The sequence below is a fragment of the Gnatocerus cornutus genome, chromosome 5, assembly GCF_029298725.1.
Source record: "Gnatocerus cornutus isolate USDA-ARS CGAHR chromosome 5, icGnaCorn1.1, whole genome shotgun sequence".
NCBI classification, from domain to species: Eukaryota; Metazoa; Arthropoda; class Insecta; order Coleoptera; family Tenebrionidae; genus Gnatocerus; species Gnatocerus cornutus.
In genome coordinates, this window is record NC_142237.1 from 19,110,848 (window position 1) to 19,124,698 (window position 13,851).

The 13,851-nt window shown below is 42.8% G+C and overlaps 6 protein-coding genes across 6 annotated transcripts; 2 read left to right on the forward strand and 4 right to left on the reverse strand.

Moving 5' to 3' along the window:
• Positions 1-18: 18 nt before the first annotated feature.
• On the reverse strand, positions 19-3,575 carry Mccc1 (Methylcrotonoyl-CoA carboxylase 1). Its single transcript, XM_088036360.1, has 8 exons — positions 3,422-3,575; positions 3,140-3,326; positions 2,220-2,437; positions 1,792-2,173; positions 1,561-1,744; positions 917-1,239; positions 400-873; positions 19-351 (listed from the first exon to the last, which is right to left on the reverse strand). Exons 1-8 carry the CDS (start codon positions 3,448-3,450, stop codon positions 58-60), a joined length of 2,091 nt encoding a protein of 696 aa, XP_087892486.1. The 5' UTR covers positions 3,451-3,575; the 3' UTR covers positions 19-57.
• A 37-nt stretch (positions 3,576-3,612) lies between these two features.
• Positions 3,613-6,229, reverse strand: TM9SF2 (transmembrane 9 superfamily protein member 2). Its single transcript, XM_088036364.1, has 4 exons — positions 6,007-6,229; positions 5,389-5,957; positions 4,405-5,170; positions 3,613-4,358 (listed from the first exon to the last, which is right to left on the reverse strand). Exons 1-4 carry the CDS (start codon positions 6,124-6,126, stop codon positions 3,855-3,857), a joined length of 1,959 nt encoding a protein of 652 aa, XP_087892490.1. The 5' UTR covers positions 6,127-6,229; the 3' UTR covers positions 3,613-3,854.
• Positions 6,230-6,671: 442 nt separating this feature from the next.
• On the forward strand, positions 6,672-9,773 carry LOC148175468 (uncharacterized). Its single transcript, XM_088036358.1, has 7 exons — positions 6,672-6,764; positions 6,856-8,011; positions 8,062-8,650; positions 8,700-8,877; positions 8,932-9,106; positions 9,153-9,274; positions 9,323-9,773. Exons 2-7 carry the CDS (start codon positions 6,856-6,858, stop codon positions 9,443-9,445), a joined length of 2,343 nt encoding a protein of 780 aa, XP_087892484.1. The 5' UTR covers positions 6,672-6,764; the 3' UTR covers positions 9,446-9,773.
• Positions 9,745-12,109, reverse strand: LOC148175469 (uncharacterized). Its single transcript, XM_088036433.1, has 7 exons — positions 11,826-12,109; positions 11,451-11,768; positions 11,121-11,406; positions 10,824-11,078; positions 10,616-10,778; positions 10,367-10,567; positions 9,745-10,298 (listed from the first exon to the last, which is right to left on the reverse strand). The coding sequence occupies exons 1-7, from the start codon at positions 11,850-11,852 to the stop codon at positions 10,271-10,273; spliced, it is 1,278 nt and encodes a 425-aa protein (XP_087892559.1). The 5' UTR covers positions 11,853-12,109; the 3' UTR covers positions 9,745-10,270.
• A 12-nt stretch (positions 12,110-12,121) lies between these two features.
• On the forward strand, positions 12,122-13,076 carry mRpL10 (mitochondrial ribosomal protein L10). Its single transcript, XM_088036497.1, has 3 exons — positions 12,122-12,244; positions 12,295-12,801; positions 12,846-13,076. Exons 1-3 carry the CDS (start codon positions 12,223-12,225, stop codon positions 13,043-13,045), a joined length of 729 nt encoding a protein of 242 aa, XP_087892623.1. The 5' UTR covers positions 12,122-12,222; the 3' UTR covers positions 13,046-13,076.
• Positions 12,998-13,828, reverse strand: LOC148175471 (uncharacterized). Its single transcript, XM_088036533.1, has 3 exons — positions 13,588-13,828; positions 13,319-13,545; positions 12,998-13,271 (listed from the first exon to the last, which is right to left on the reverse strand). The coding sequence occupies exons 1-3, from the start codon at positions 13,826-13,828 to the stop codon at positions 13,062-13,064; spliced, it is 678 nt and encodes a 225-aa protein (XP_087892659.1). The 3' UTR covers positions 12,998-13,061.
• Positions 13,829-13,851: the final 23 nt, after the last annotated feature.

Consider the following 13,851-nt stretch of genomic DNA (forward strand, 5'->3'; position numbering starts at 1 on the left):
TTATTATAAACAACGATAGTTTAGGACTAATTTATTGAGATTGCAGTTTGTATAATTTCAATTTTCTTCTTTGAACTTAACAATCGTCGCATCCTTTTGCACGTTATCCCCGACCTGAAAAAGAATACTTCCAATTGTGGCGTCCCTCGTTGCTTTAACGACGTGCTCCATCTTCATCGCTATTAACACAAAGAGCGACTCTCCTTTCTTCACCTCGTCACCGACATTGACCAAAACCTTATCCAAAACGCCGGGCATTGGTGCTACAGCCTTGTTCAAAAAGCCCACAGCTGATTCCTCTTCCTGTGCCAAGAACGAGGGCTTCTCCAGCTCAAACTCAACCTTACCACTCTAAAACACAATTTTAGTGAGTTAACCGTGGCGGAACTACTCAAGTACGTGGTCAAAAAGCGCGATAATGTTGTCATCCCTGAAGATATTCGCGTGGGTTTGAACGCCATCGACGCTGCAAACGAGCTTTGTTTCTGACAGTTGGGCTTGAACGGGCTTCCAGATGTCGTTCAACAAAACGAAGAAGCTCCCGTTGTTTTGTTTGACTTTCACCACGAAACTCTGCTCTTTGAATTTGAGCTTGATTTCGCGCTCACGATGGGTGTTGACCCGGAATCCGGCCTCCACCACAAAAGGGTTAAATCTGTCTTTTCTCTTCGTCGCGGCATCCAGCTCGATGGCTCCATCAGTAAGGACCACCCCCACGGCGGCTTGAGCTAGTTGCGTCTCACTCACTGTCTTCTCTCTGAAGAGACTCTCATGGTTCTCTGTAATAAAGTTAGTGTGGACGTTCCCAGCAATAAATTCGGGGTGTCTCGCCAGATCTAGGAGGAAATTCACGTTGGTTTGCAGCCCCGCGACCTGCAAAACAGTCAGATTCTTGTTGCGACAAGCCGAAACGTACATTGTACTCTGTGAGAAGAGCCTGCAACTTGAGGAGGGCTTCCGAGCGGTTTGGCCCCCATACCACTAATTTCGCGATCATGGGATCGTAGTGAACGGACACCTCGTCTCCTTCGCGGACTCCTGTCTCTACCCTAACATGTTCAGTTAGTGGAGGTGTTGATAAGTGAGACAAAACGCCGGCTCCGGGTAAGAAGCCACCGCTGGGATCCTCCGCGTAGATTCTAGCTTCGAAAGCGTGGCCTCGGGCTCTTATTTCCTCTTGTTTTAAAGGGAGGACTTCGCCGCGGGCTACTTTTATTTGCCACTCCACCAGGTCGGTATCTAATTTTAACACCAGTTACAAGGACGCCGAGAATAATATTTACTTAGACCCACTTTGGTGTTGAAAACAAATAAGAGATCGATTTCAGTGAGGATATTATCATAATTGTTTTTTTTTTCTACTGAGTGGTTTACAATATAAAGTTTCCAGTCATAAAAACCTCGTCTGGGGCTATAAATTATCTTGTGGCAATTATAATTGCTAATTAAATCCGATGGAAATCCCCGAAGAAGCTTCTATTACGTTAGAATTAATTTTAGGTGGCAAAAAACGATACAAACATATCTTTTAGGACCCAGAAAATGTTCATATTTCTTCACCTGTAATCATTTCCGTGATGGGATGCTCCACTTGGAGCCTCGTGTTCATTTCCATGAAATGGAAGCTGTGGCTTTTCCGGTCCAGAATGAACTCGACAGTCCCTGCCCCCACGTAGCCTACAGCTTTGGCCGCTCGCACGGCTGCCGCCCCCAGTTCCTGTCGTAACTCTTCTGATAGCCCGGGCTGAAAACACACTTTTTTCTCTTTGTAACGCTTATAGTTAGTCGTACCGCTGGAGCCTCCTCGATGATCTTCTGGTGCCTCCGTTGTACCGAACAGTCTCTTTCAAATAAATGCACGGCGTTCCCATGCATATCTGCGAAAACTTGCACCTCCACGTGTCTCGGCTCGGCCACAAACTTCTCCAAAAGAACGACAGAATCCCCGAAAGCTTTCTGCGATTCGCTCCTCGCAGATTCCAGCGCTTCTTCGAATTCGGCTTCGTTTAAAGCTATTCGCATTCCTTTACCTCCACCGCCGCGGACGGCTTTAATCATGACCGGAAATCCGATTTTTTGGGCTTGTTCTTTTAGTTTTTCTTTGCTTTGTTCTTGGCCGTGGTAGCCTTCAATAATGGGCACACCGGCGTGGGACATGATTTCTTTGGATTTACTAAAAATGGCAATAAGAGAAGAAACTAGTGGGTGTGAAGGTAAACCTTTTGATACCCATGTCACGGATGGCGGAAGCTGGAGGTCCAATGAAGATGACGTTGTTTTTTTCGCAGTTTTCGGCAAATTCGACGTTTTCAGAGAGGAAGCCATAGCCGGGATGGATGGCTTGGCAGCCTGATTTGTGGGCTACTTCGAGGAGTTTGTCGCCGCGGAGGTAACTTTGGGCTGCTGAGGGAGGGCCGATGTGGTAGGCTTCGTCAGCCTAAAAATGTTAGTTAACAAGATTATTAATTACCAGGATCTCAATATTCGCAGACGAATCTGAAAGTTTGGAGAATTCAAGAAACTCCAAATTATAAATTTTTTTACAAATTTTCCGCTCTGTAATGAACAATAAAATAATAATCAATTATATTATTAACTATGTAACAGTTGCGTAATATTAACCACAATCTCAATAGAAAAAGGAGGAAAAATAACAATTTCTTGTAAATCGATTATACAAATTTGCCACAAATGTTTTCTTTTCCTAATAACCGCAAAAACTGTTTGGAAGTATAAACAGTTTTTAGAGAAAATAGAAAGTGTTTACAATAAATTCGCACGTGGTCTCATTAAAGACCCGCTCAAGTTTTTACAGTCATCAAATCGCTTCTAATTAGTCTGCTCAGTCCACCATTGTTAGAAATTCAATTTTCCTATATCTAACTATCTAACATTAGAAAAATAAAATTTCCAACGTTGGTGGAGGCGCCGGGACAATAAAAAATATTTAAATAAAAATATATATTTCTTTACACACATTGAGTTCTTTCTGAGTTTATACTTAAAACTTAATAGCAAAAATCTTGAGAATTGCGGGCTTACACGTAACGCTAAAAAAAACAAACACAAATGAATGCGATTTCTGATTTATTTTCACTCTGCACTTTGCGGAAATTTTGCCAGTCGCCACACAACTCACCTGTGAGACATGTAAAGAATTCCGATCGGCATCGCTGTAAACAGCAACAGTTTTAACGCCTAATCTGCGAGCAGTCCTCAATACACGACACGCTATCTCTCCGCGATTTGCAATCAGTAATTTATCAATCTTTCTTGATGTACTCCTCCATCTTTTCGCCACATGGAGAAGAGGAGTGTTGGAGGACCTCAAAAGAAAACACAAGTTACCAGTGAAAACTATCGTCACGAAAAGGTAGTAGCAATCAATGTGATTTATTGCCAGTCATTGTAATTCACTCACCTTAATTGAACGAAAATCCACAGAACCATTTTTATTTAGCTAGTTAACAGGAGCACCAATTACACGTCTGTGGCCGAAAAAACTCTTATCAGAACGATACTGATATGAATAAAATGAAGAAACTGTGTTGACCTTGGCGTTACAACAACAGAATGTCACAATAGTGGATTTGAATCGGGTAAAAAAAGCGATTTGAATTGTGCATTCCTTTATTGTCAAAGGACACAGACTTTAGCTCACATAAAATACTAAATTATACAATAAAATTATTTATTTCTATATTTTACAATTGCATACAGAAAGAATACATCACAAGTTTTAGACGTGAGTTACAATTTCTTTCATTCCAAAGTTCACTTGTGCTTGAAATAATTCGGAACATAAAATAAATACATTAATTCTGTTGGTAAAAATCACAATAAAATAAAGTACTTCAGTCAACTTTAACCACACTGTAGATTTTTCTGATAAACCAGAAACAAGCGAAAAATCCAATCGACCCCGTCAACAGATTGAACAAAAATACCATAATTAAAGTATAACCGAAATACAGGAAAGCAGACGCTGCATCTTCAATCTGCAGTTTAGTGAAAAAGTAGTGACAGCAGTACAAGAACAAATAAACTGCTGTGAAACCTGAGGTCAAATACGACCGCCACCACCAGTGGTAATCTTCCGCGCAAAGATGGAAATAGCACAAGAGAATCGTGGTCTCTGCACACGTTATCACTAAAATTATAAAAACTAAGAATAGAAAACCAAACATGTAGTACATCTGCGACGACCAAATCGAATTTAGAATGAAGAAGAGTTGGATGAAGATGCAGCCAAACGGTAGCACGCCGCCCATGACAATACCGGGGACTGGTTGCGTGTAAATCGATTGCTCTGGGATTAGACGCGGGATTTGGTTCGTCCTCACCGGGTGCTCCAACGCCTGTAAATAATCGTCAGGGTTGTCTCTTTCAACTCTTGAAACTTACTCTTTTCCTGAAGCCGAAGAAGGCCCCTACGAACGTCAGAGGCACGGACACCAGCAACCACAATGCGAGTAGGCCGACTAAAGTGCTGAAAGGCACAGCTGCTGAACTCCCTTTGCTCCACAGAACTAAATTCATGATAAAGAACAACCCGAAGACAATTCCGGGGCTTAGCATCGATGTTAACAATACGTTGGACTTCCACTTCTCGCCGCCAAAGCTCTTGTAGATCCTTGCAGAGATGTAACCAGCGGGGGAGCCTAACAAGACATAGAGCACCATAGCGCACGTCATTAAAGCCCCGCGGTTCGCAGGACTCAAGAAACCGAGACACGCGAAGGCTAGTGTTACCAGAGTCATGAAAAAGACTTGCACGCCCGAGCCTAAGAGAACTGAGAGGAGCATTCCTTTACGCGGGGGTCTAAAAACGTCGCCGTGGACCAGTTTCCAACCAAACTCTTCCTGTGCGTCTTCACCACTATCGATTTGGTTGTACCTCGCGATGTCTTTGTGAAGGGTTCTTAACATGATCATTGCCACCATTCCTGAGAGGAACAGGACTATGACGAGGGAGTTTAAGATGCTGAACCATTGAATGTTAGTATGGGGCATGGATTCCAGGATGTAGTCCCATCGCGAAGACCATTTCACGGCGTTGTTCTGAATGAAGGTGACAGCGTAGGTATAGGGAATTTCGTAGTGGTCGTTGGGCTTTAGCGAGGTCTTTAGTTCCAAAGTTTTCGTGTTCTGTGAGGAGCAATCCAGGGAGCTGCAAGGGAAACGTTTGTCCTTAGAAAAAAATTCTGAAAGTGTCAAACCTTGAACTTGGGAGGTTGAAATTTATTACCACACTAAAACCATCGTCAAATGAGGACATAAATCATTGCAGTATACAATGACTCAGTTGGATGAATTGGGTAGAGATTAGGAGAGAAGAGCCCCAATGATTAGCAACTTGATTGATTGGGAAACCCGTTTGATACCTACCTTCCATGATCTATACTTCTTGGGACAACTTTAACGGAGATGATCCGGCCCCCATTGCTCTTAAACTTGTTTCCCCACTCTTCTTGTTCACCAGAGTGATATGTAATGATCAAATCCACGTGGTTATAGATGTAATAAGCATTTTGTCGATCAGGGGGCCTCAAACAGGTGTCCCGGCCATCTCTTGCAAAGCACCCCATTTGGAATCCTGTAGTGCAATAGGGTTTTCCATCTTCCGTCTCATAACAGCTGGTGACCGGCATGTTATCAACAATCCAGTGATGCTTATAATTCAAACTTATGCCTTTGCGTAAAATGCTCAAGCGGCGATTTGCTGTTGCATCAGTCCCATTGTACTGCTTCTTACAAACCAATTCACAGGTGATGTTTTTCATGAATTCCAGCTTGTAAGGAGACGGTCTTATGCGCTCCCCGAAAACTACCTGTCCCAAATTCTCCACTGGTGACTTCTTATCAGCCGCAGGTTGACAAAAGTCAAAATGATTGTACTCATAAGGAATCACCGATTCTTCGGTATTCAACCGATTTACGTACAGTAATACTTCAGACTAGAACAAATAAAATGAAAAACCAAAACGAGGGGCTGTAAATACGCACTTTACACGTGTTGGACTCGCCTTTGCGGCAATAATTCACAGGCGCCAAGCCAGGTAAATAGAAACCATGAATGTTTGTCACATGCCATAACAATAACAGAAGAAACCGCGAATAATACATCGTTCGTGGGCGATATTAAACAGTGCAAATTGTTAAATCATCAAAAACTACCGATAAGAACTTAAAAATCGCCCACACTAGAGTAGAAACGTCACCACTACAACTCACTGATAAAAGTTCCGCCGGATTTCGGTTTCAGGTGCGCGCCACTCCCGGGTAATAAATCGTGTAAAAATATACAAAATTCTCCTAAAATCTATCAGTGCACGGCTTCGATTGGGAAAAAAACTCACAAATATTTGCGAAGAATCATGTTGATTTTTGACAATCTTCCCACAGGGGTGCCAACTCCCCGTGTAACGATAAGAAAACACTGAAACTAAGCTCGTAGAAAACGTTCCACGACTTGCACCACCTCCGGGGGTTGTTTTTACTACCACGGACGCAACCCCTCGTTCAATCATACGGTATTTTTTAAATAACAAAGATTCGTGGAGCTTTGATCCTGGTGTTTTTTTTTAGTAGTTGGTATCCCGTCCGCCGCCATTTCCCTGACAATGCGCTTGTGCGTGGTTGTTTGTTATTAGAGGGTAGTGCCGAAACTTGTGAATTTTTGTCAATTTTCTCTGTTTTTCTAAAAGAAATGTGGAAAAACTAGCCTCTGTGTCCTCTACATTTCAACCGGATTTCGATTCAAGGTACAGTGTTCGTAACTTAACAATATTTCCGTGATGATGTCGGTGCAATGGCGTCCTTTGCCTCTAACCTCACTTTCCTTTTTTGCATCAGATGCGACGCAAGAGTACCCGAAACGCCCAAAAGGCGACCCCTGATAAAGCCGCGAAGGAGGTTGAGACCCCTCCAAAGACTCGTCGTTCGCGACGTCGTAAACGGTCGCCGTCAAAGTCCAGCGAGTCTGAAGAGGAAGTGTTGACAGTGACCAAGCGTGCCCCCCTTGAAGAAACTCCTGATACGACCACCAAAAGTCACACTCCGAGTGATGAAGAAACCTCTGAAGAGCCAATGTGGAAAGTCACGTCAACTGAAGATAAAGGGGAAATACAGAAATTGAAAATTTGTTTAACACGACCGTCTCCTGATTCTCCTAAAAAACGACGCAGTAAATCCAACAGTCAAACTGAAGATGAAACGACGAGTTCTGAAGATAAAGCGTCGCGACGAACTCGTTCACAAGGATCTCCTTTTGTGAAAAACGACGGTTTATCTAGTCAAGAAGGTGATGAAGAGGTGGAAGAGAAAAAAGGTAAAGGTAAGTCTAAAGGTAAACATAAAACAAAAATAGAAAAGTCACCGCACGTAAGTGAAGTTGAACTACAAACGACCAATGAAATTTCTGAAAATGTACAGGTGACGCCTCAGTCACCCTCTATCGATAAGCCAGTTGATAATGAGAATGACCATAAGGTCGATGTCGCCGATTTACAAAATGTTAACGAGAGAGAGCGGGAGAACGAAAACAACGAGGAATCCGCGCGTGTAATTCACGATTCTAATAATCAAGAAGTGTCGCAAATCAAAGACTCTGATGACGACGAGCCTTTGAGCGTCCTTCAGAAAAACGTAATCGATCACAAAAGTACAAAAGAAAGTGAAGACGACACTCCAACAGTTCAACCTGTTGAAGTAGAGACAAAAGAACCTGAAGAAGAAACGCAAACTGAACTAAAAGTTCGTGACGAGCAACCAGAGCCGGAGAAACCGGAAGTTGTTGAGCCTGTAGAAACACCTGCAGAAGCTGACGAGGCTCCGACACCACCTGTAGAGCCTCTTGAAACTTTACCTGAGCCAGCTGAGAAAGAGCCTTCACCAGAGCCTGAAACAACTCAAGAACCGGAAGAACCGGTCAGTGAAAGTGAGCCTGTCAGTAAAATTATTGAGGAAGCTCCTTCAGAACCAGCCGAGGAGGCTCAGGTCATTGCAAAAGGTACCCGTTACGCTACCACATAACTCCCGACTAATTTTTGCTTTTCCCAGCTCCACCGCGACGCCGCCTCCGTCGCAATCACGAGATCGTTCAAAAATCAGAAGAATCGAGCTCAAAATTGCGCCAACGCAAGTGGGAAACGACTGTCGACCTCCCATCTTCGTTATTTAAAGTCAGCCTTGAAAGTATACAATCGGTGTGGCCCACAATTGACTTTCCCGAAGAACCCGATCTTGATTTGGAAGTTGAAAAAGAACGACGAAAGTCTCTCGATTCGTCAGGCGGAAAGAAGTTAGAACGTAAGGTGTCGGTAGAGTACAAATCCGACTTTTCCGAACGGCCGCCGCTCGAAAGACAGTCGTCTGTTAATTCCGGAACTAACGACGATGAAGAGAAGTCGAATATCATCGCGTTCAATCGGAAGATCAGTATTGTCGACGACACAGCCAGCAAATTGAAGCCTCCTCCGAGTCCGGCGAAGAATCCGACGTCGAGTATTTTGTTTATTACGAATTTAGTTAGACCTTTCACTGTTAAACAGTTGAAGGAGTTGTTAGAGCGTACTGGGAAAGTCACGGAGGAGGGATTCTGGACGGATCGGATAAAATCAAAGTGTTACGTGCAATACGAGACGCTGGAGTAAGTTGAATGAAGTGTAAAAGAGTCTTGTTTTGAGAGTTGTTTTCAGGGAAGCCGAAGCGACGAGGAATGCCCTACATGGAGTTCAGTGGCCCATCGGCAACGGGAAGAAGCTCATCATTGACTATGCCACGGAAGAGGACATGAACAACGCCAAGAATCCACCGGCACCTCCAACACCGACGACGCCAGTTCCAGAAATCAAGGTGGCAGTAAAGGAGAATTTGGTAAATTTTCACGTTTACCTGGTTGGAGATATGTTAATTTTTTTCGTTCCGTAGGAACCTGTGGAGAACAAACCGCGCGCCGAGGAGAAGCCTTCCAAGGACTTGGAGAAGAAGCGACCGGAAGGACCGGTCCGGGAGTGGGACATTGGCAAGAAAGACGTCCGTCGGGACAGATCGCGAAGCAGAGAAAGAAATCGAAAACACAGGCGCTCATCGAGTCCAACCGACGGTAATTACTTTCTTAGTATCGATTGCGTTCTCACTTCTTCTTTCAGATTTCATCACCAGGAAGCAGAGAAAGGTGGAAGAGTCCGTCCCGCAAAAGCTAATGGATGACTTGTTTTTAAAAACGAAAGCCACTCCCAGCATATACTGGCAACCATTATCGCCCGAAGAGGTGAGGAAACTTCGGCTTTGTCTTGAGGGTGTTAACATTTTGTCGTAGATTTCCATGAAGCAACAACAGCGCCTAATTCGAATGGAGGAGCACAAGCGAAGGATGGAAGAAAACTCGCGAATGAAAGGACGTGACATGGGGCGGGGGGCGTTTCGCCGTAGATACGATTAACTTTTACAGGAAACTTAATTTTGTCGTGTGATTGAAACAGGAATGAGTGAGTTTAGACGTAAAACTTTTTCTTAATTTCTCCTTACCTTGAGTAGATTCCTTGTTTTGTTTTGACTGGAGATGGGTAAATGTGGATAATCCTATTTTTTGTAGGATTTTCAGTATAGGTTTCACACTGACAGTTCCGTTCAACGAGGGACTATGAAGCTATAATTTACACTTTAGTGAAGGTAGTAACGTTTTCACGATTCCTGTTAATTTTCGTGTTTGGATGAGACAATGTAAATTGTAGATTTGAGTCGATATTAAATCTTTATTATGAATTGAATATTAGTACATTTCAGTATGAACATGGTCGGGATGTAAATTTACATTCATTGCAAAGTTTCAAAAAGTGCAGTGATTTTTACATGTACAAAAGTTATTATATACATCGTTGCAAGTCAAAGGAGAACAGCACAGTGCGGTTACTAGACTAAACACTACATCTAAAGAACTATCCTGAGAAACCAAAACTCCAATCTCAAGATCCGATCAAGCTTTGAAAGCGAGAGAACTGAGAAGAGGCTTTTTACCACTAACAGGTCAGAAAGTTTATTATTTTAAGGGGGTTGGACTGGAAAATCGCGGTGAAAGTCAAAAACTCGTTGTTGGCCTTAAATTTCCAGTATAACCTTACTACTAATCTACTCTAGTCGCGTAGAAATTGTACCACTGAAGATACCAGATTTCTACTTTACTTCATGGAATGTTTTAGTATGGAGTTAAAACTACGTAACGAAAAGTTCTACCTACAAAATTGAGCTAACGATTCTTCGGACTATCTCACAATCGGGTGGTTCGATTGTAGCAGCTAAAGGAAACAAAACACATCACTACAATGAATTCTAATTCTAATCTAATGAGAAAACAAGCACAAACCTTTCTAACAGACGTCGTTTTAAATCAGGCGGATAAGTTACGTATATGTACTCGTTATCTTTGTCTGGCGCTAAGTAGTAATCCTCTGTATAAATCTGATGTCCATCAGCCGTCACTTGAGGCTCCTGCCTTAAAACATGCGCCGGGGACGGCGTCGACCGATCCGTCATGCTAGCACTAGCAACACTGACGTCATCCGTACTAAAAAATTCATAACAAATCAATTGTTCCGTACGCGGGCGTTCTTACTCAAAAAGCACCCAGATGATGTAATAACACATGCAAATCCCTAGGGATAACACCATGATAATCATGCAGAGTAGTCCCCAGGGAAAACTGCGAATGTCGCCTTGCGTGTCCTCCCAGTATCTATCACAAGTTAAATACCAACACACGCCTCTGTTCAACTCATCTACAACAAAAAGACACTTTTTTGACCACATACGTAACAACCCACCTTCAACTTCCTTGAAGTCTTTCACTGAGAGTTGTATGAGGAGACTTGCGATGCAGTCACGCACGAGGATCTCGCATTTAGTTTTTATCTTCTGGAGCTCCTCGGGTTTGCAATTGGCTTTGAGCTTCTGCAGCTCGGCTATTCGCTGTTGGCGGTTGTCCGCTGCGGGTAAAGCGGAGTCCACCAGGTCGTTCTGGCACACGTTGTTCGAACTGTTCTGAAGTTTGTCGTCATCGCCGGCAGATTGGCGCTCGTCTGAAACTCACGTTAAACCAGTTAAACTAAATCAAGACCCACCATTGGTGTTTGGCGCTTCGGGTGCTTCATTCTTCTGGCAATGCTTCGACGGCTTCGGTGAACTTTTCGAATTCTTCAGATGTGGATAAACTCCATCTTTGAAAGTGTATTTTGCGACCTCTCGAGGACCTGACGTGGTCAGCGCTTTGGTGTAGGACGATGCTTCTCTCCAGATTTCAATATCCGTGTTGACGGTATCAGGGTAGACTGTCTTGGGGTCTTGGGTGATGAGGACGTCGCATCTCATGATGTCGCAGTAGTCGGCAAGGCACACGGCGTCTTCGGCCTATATTACCTTCGTTTTACAATGAAGGCACTTTTAGTACCTACCATATTAATGTAGCCTTTGTGGCGATTGTCGAAATGCATATCCAAATACTTCTCTTCAAAAAACGATTTCCCACAAAGCCCACACGTCCACTGCGACGGTCGATGCTGCTGTTTCGCCGTTTGCTGGGGACCGAAGATGTCCCTTGTGGGATGAAAAGGGCACTCAATGGGCAGATTCACCTTGTATTTATCCAAAATAGGGATCCATTTACTCTGAATTATTTTCCTAACTATCCGAGCATTATCTCTGGGACAAGAAATCTTGAAGACCGTGGGGCCCGGCCACGGAATGAGTGACAACATAAAGAGAGTAATTATCTGGAATTGATTTTATAAAAAAGGGGCCGCGGGATTGATTTTCACATAGACACTTACCTGCACGTTGAAATAATTCGACTTCATTCATATTCTTTGCCGGTACTGCGATTAAAAAGGACTTCACTTTTAGAGCGATAGAGCATCGTATGCTACGACGCTAGAGACGCTGGACGTCGCCGCAAGTTGCTATGCGACAAAAACAACGACAGGTGTCGGAGTTAGATAAAAACGAAATTCAGGCATTTTATTGAGATTTACGCAATTATCTTTGACCACATTTGACGAAATGTGTTCTGAAACAATAATTTATTTTCTTGATATTGATTTTTGAATCATCCTCGTATTTATGCAACCAACAATGCACGACTTTGACAACCACATGACATTTGTAGGTTAGAGTTTTGACATCGCATGGTTTTTAATTCAAACAAATTGTAAAATCACGTAATTAACCATGGCTCTAGCCATGCGAGGGGGTACTCCAACCACGTGTTGTCTCATTGGGGTATTAATAATGTCTTTTTAGCTCTTCTTGAGCGGTTTTGCCCCATTGTCCAAGCCAAGCGTTTCCGGGGAAAAATCAATATCCAGCGCCCTAAACCGGTGCATTTCGAGCGAGCGGTCTTCATGGAACTCACTAAGCCATGGTTTATCAATCCCAAGACCACCAAGAAACCAATAGAACTCTGTTCAAACTTGACTGAGACAGGCAAAGAGGAGGTGGATAATCCCTTTGAAAGGATAATAGCGCGACAACTACGAGACAGATTTTATAACTGCCGACTTATCGCGTTTTACCACCAGAATACAATGGTGGCGGAACAACAGTTCAAAGCGTGGGTTGCATTTAAGAAAGCTAACATGCACTTTAAAACTTATGGGAAGAAAACTTTAGGAATGGCAGTCAAAGACACTAAATTTGAGCCAGTATTGGACTTCTACGTCTCTAGGAATGTCACAGTTTTTAGTCCCGAACCGGAGCTAAGGACGTTGTTGAAGACAACTAAGAAGTTTCCTCAGCTGGTTCTTTTAGGTATGATTCTTATCACAAGCTCAAATTTTAATGATTTGTTCCAGCGGCGATTTTTGAGGGTAAATTTATAAGTAAGGACGAGATAATGCAGCTAGATGCATTAGGAAACTTACAAACGGCTCAATCTAACTTGGTCCAGACTTTAAACAGGGCTGCCATCACTCTGAACCAACAGTTGAACACTCATCAGAACACTTTAGTTTCCCAGCTCCAAGAACGCGTAAAACAATTAGAAGAAAAGTAGTTTATTAATAAAAAATCTATTTTTTCTTGTGTTTCTTCTTCTTCTTTTTCTTCCCTTTGTCTTTCAAGGGTTTTGCTGGATCAATGCGGTAGTTTACTTGCAGGGTGAAATTGGGTAAAGTCAGAAATCTGATCAAGGGCAAGTTGCGTAGGTAGACTTTACAGAAATACGTCATAATACTTCTGATTTCCTCAAGATTGAAGAGTTTGATGCTGCTGGGAGGGAACTACAACTAATAAAATATTCGCTGCTTTCAAAATAGGGAAAGACTACTGGTAAAGAGTGACAAATTTGGAGCTCTTTGAAATAATTGTAGACTTTTTCAGCCCCCATCTCCAAGTCGCTCGTGAAAAACACATGCGTCAGGTAAAACTGCGACAAAACAGCCCCCGCCTGCTCACTTCCAAACTTAGATTTCTTACAGAACTTGACCACAGTGTACATCAACTCGCGGAAGACAATTTTAATCAAACCTTTGGCCTTCTTCTTTATTTTACCTTCTGAAACGAAGATCAGAGTTGATCACCTTACATTGAACTCACCAATGAATTTCCTTGTCTCTGTTTTGTTCAAGCTCAGAATATTCACCACTTCCTGTTTACTAAGGTAGTCCCACACGCAAATATGCGGGGCTGCCACAGACACTTTGTATGATCGATAAATTAAAAGCTCCTCATTTTCTTTATTATCTTCTTCAGTGGTGTCTTCAAGAAGATAATGTCGATGATCTATTTGAAATTTGTTGTCATTTAAAGCAAACGTGTCAAACGTTGCCGAATTCATTTTAAATTTCCCGCGGTTTGTAA

What these genes read in the sequence shown, in the direction of transcription:
- Mccc1 (XM_088036360.1), bottom strand. Translation starts at nt 3,450, where the DNA reads ATGGTTCTGTGGATTTTCGTTCAATTAAG. An exon ending in TGGATTTTCGTTCAATTAAG is followed by an intron (nt 3,327 to 3,421) that starts GTGAGTGAATTA and finishes TTTTCTTTTGAG; the next exon opens with GTCCTCCAACACTCCTCTTC. An exon ending in TCATCGAGGAGGCTCCAGCG is followed by an intron (nt 1,745 to 1,791) that starts GTACGACTAACT and finishes GTGTGTTTTCAG; the next exon opens with CCCGGGCTATCAGAAGAGTT.
- TM9SF2 (XM_088036364.1), bottom strand. Translation starts at nt 6,126, where the DNA reads ATGTATTATTCGCGGTTTCTTCTGTTATTGTTATGGCATGTGACAAAC. An exon ending in AGAAGTATAGATCATGGAAG is followed by an intron (nt 5,171 to 5,388) that starts GTAGGTATCAAA and finishes TTTCCCTTGCAG; the next exon opens with CTCCCTGGATTGCTCCTCAC. An exon ending in TCTTCGGCTTCAGGAAAAGA is followed by an intron (nt 4,359 to 4,404) that starts GTAAGTTTCAAG and finishes GATTATTTACAG; the next exon opens with GCGTTGGAGCACCCGGTGAG.
- LOC148175468 (XM_088036358.1), top strand. Translation starts at nt 6,856, where the DNA reads ATGCGACGCAAGAGTACCCGAAACGCCCAAAAGGCGACCCCTGATAAA. An exon ending in TGGCAGTAAAGGAGAATTTG is followed by an intron (nt 8,878 to 8,931) that starts GTAAATTTTCAC and finishes TTCGTTCCGTAG; the next exon opens with GAACCTGTGGAGAACAAACC. An exon ending in AACCATTATCGCCCGAAGAG is followed by an intron (nt 9,275 to 9,322) that starts GTGAGGAAACTT and finishes ATTTTGTCGTAG; the next exon opens with ATTTCCATGAAGCAACAACA.
- LOC148175469 (XM_088036433.1), bottom strand. Translation starts at nt 11,852, where the DNA reads ATGAAGTCGAATTATTTCAACGTGCAG. An exon ending in CGAATTATTTCAACGTGCAG is followed by an intron (nt 11,769 to 11,825) that starts GTAAGTGTCTAT and finishes AATCAATTCCAG; the next exon opens with ATAATTACTCTCTTTATGTT. An exon ending in ATCATCTGGGTGCTTTTTGA is followed by an intron (nt 10,568 to 10,615) that starts GTAAGAACGCCC and finishes TGAATTTTTTAG; the next exon opens with TACGGATGACGTCAGTGTTG.
- mRpL10 (XM_088036497.1), top strand. Translation starts at nt 12,223, where the DNA reads ATGGCTCTAGCCATGCGAGGGG. An exon ending in GGCTCTAGCCATGCGAGGGG is followed by an intron (nt 12,245 to 12,294) that starts GTACTCCAACCA and finishes ATGTCTTTTTAG; the next exon opens with CTCTTCTTGAGCGGTTTTGC. An exon ending in TCCTCAGCTGGTTCTTTTAG is followed by an intron (nt 12,802 to 12,845) that starts GTATGATTCTTA and finishes GATTTGTTCCAG; the next exon opens with CGGCGATTTTTGAGGGTAAA.
- LOC148175471 (XM_088036533.1), bottom strand. Translation starts at nt 13,828, where the DNA reads ATGAATTCGGCAACGTTTGACACGTTTGCTTTAAATGACAACAAATTT. An exon ending in AGAGACAAGGAAATTCATTG is followed by an intron (nt 13,546 to 13,587) that starts GTGAGTTCAATG and finishes TCTTCGTTTCAG; the next exon opens with AAGGTAAAATAAAGAAGAAG. An exon ending in AAATTTGTCACTCTTTACCA is followed by an intron (nt 13,272 to 13,318) that starts GTAGTCTTTCCC and finishes TATTAGTTGTAG; the next exon opens with TTCCCTCCCAGCAGCATCAA.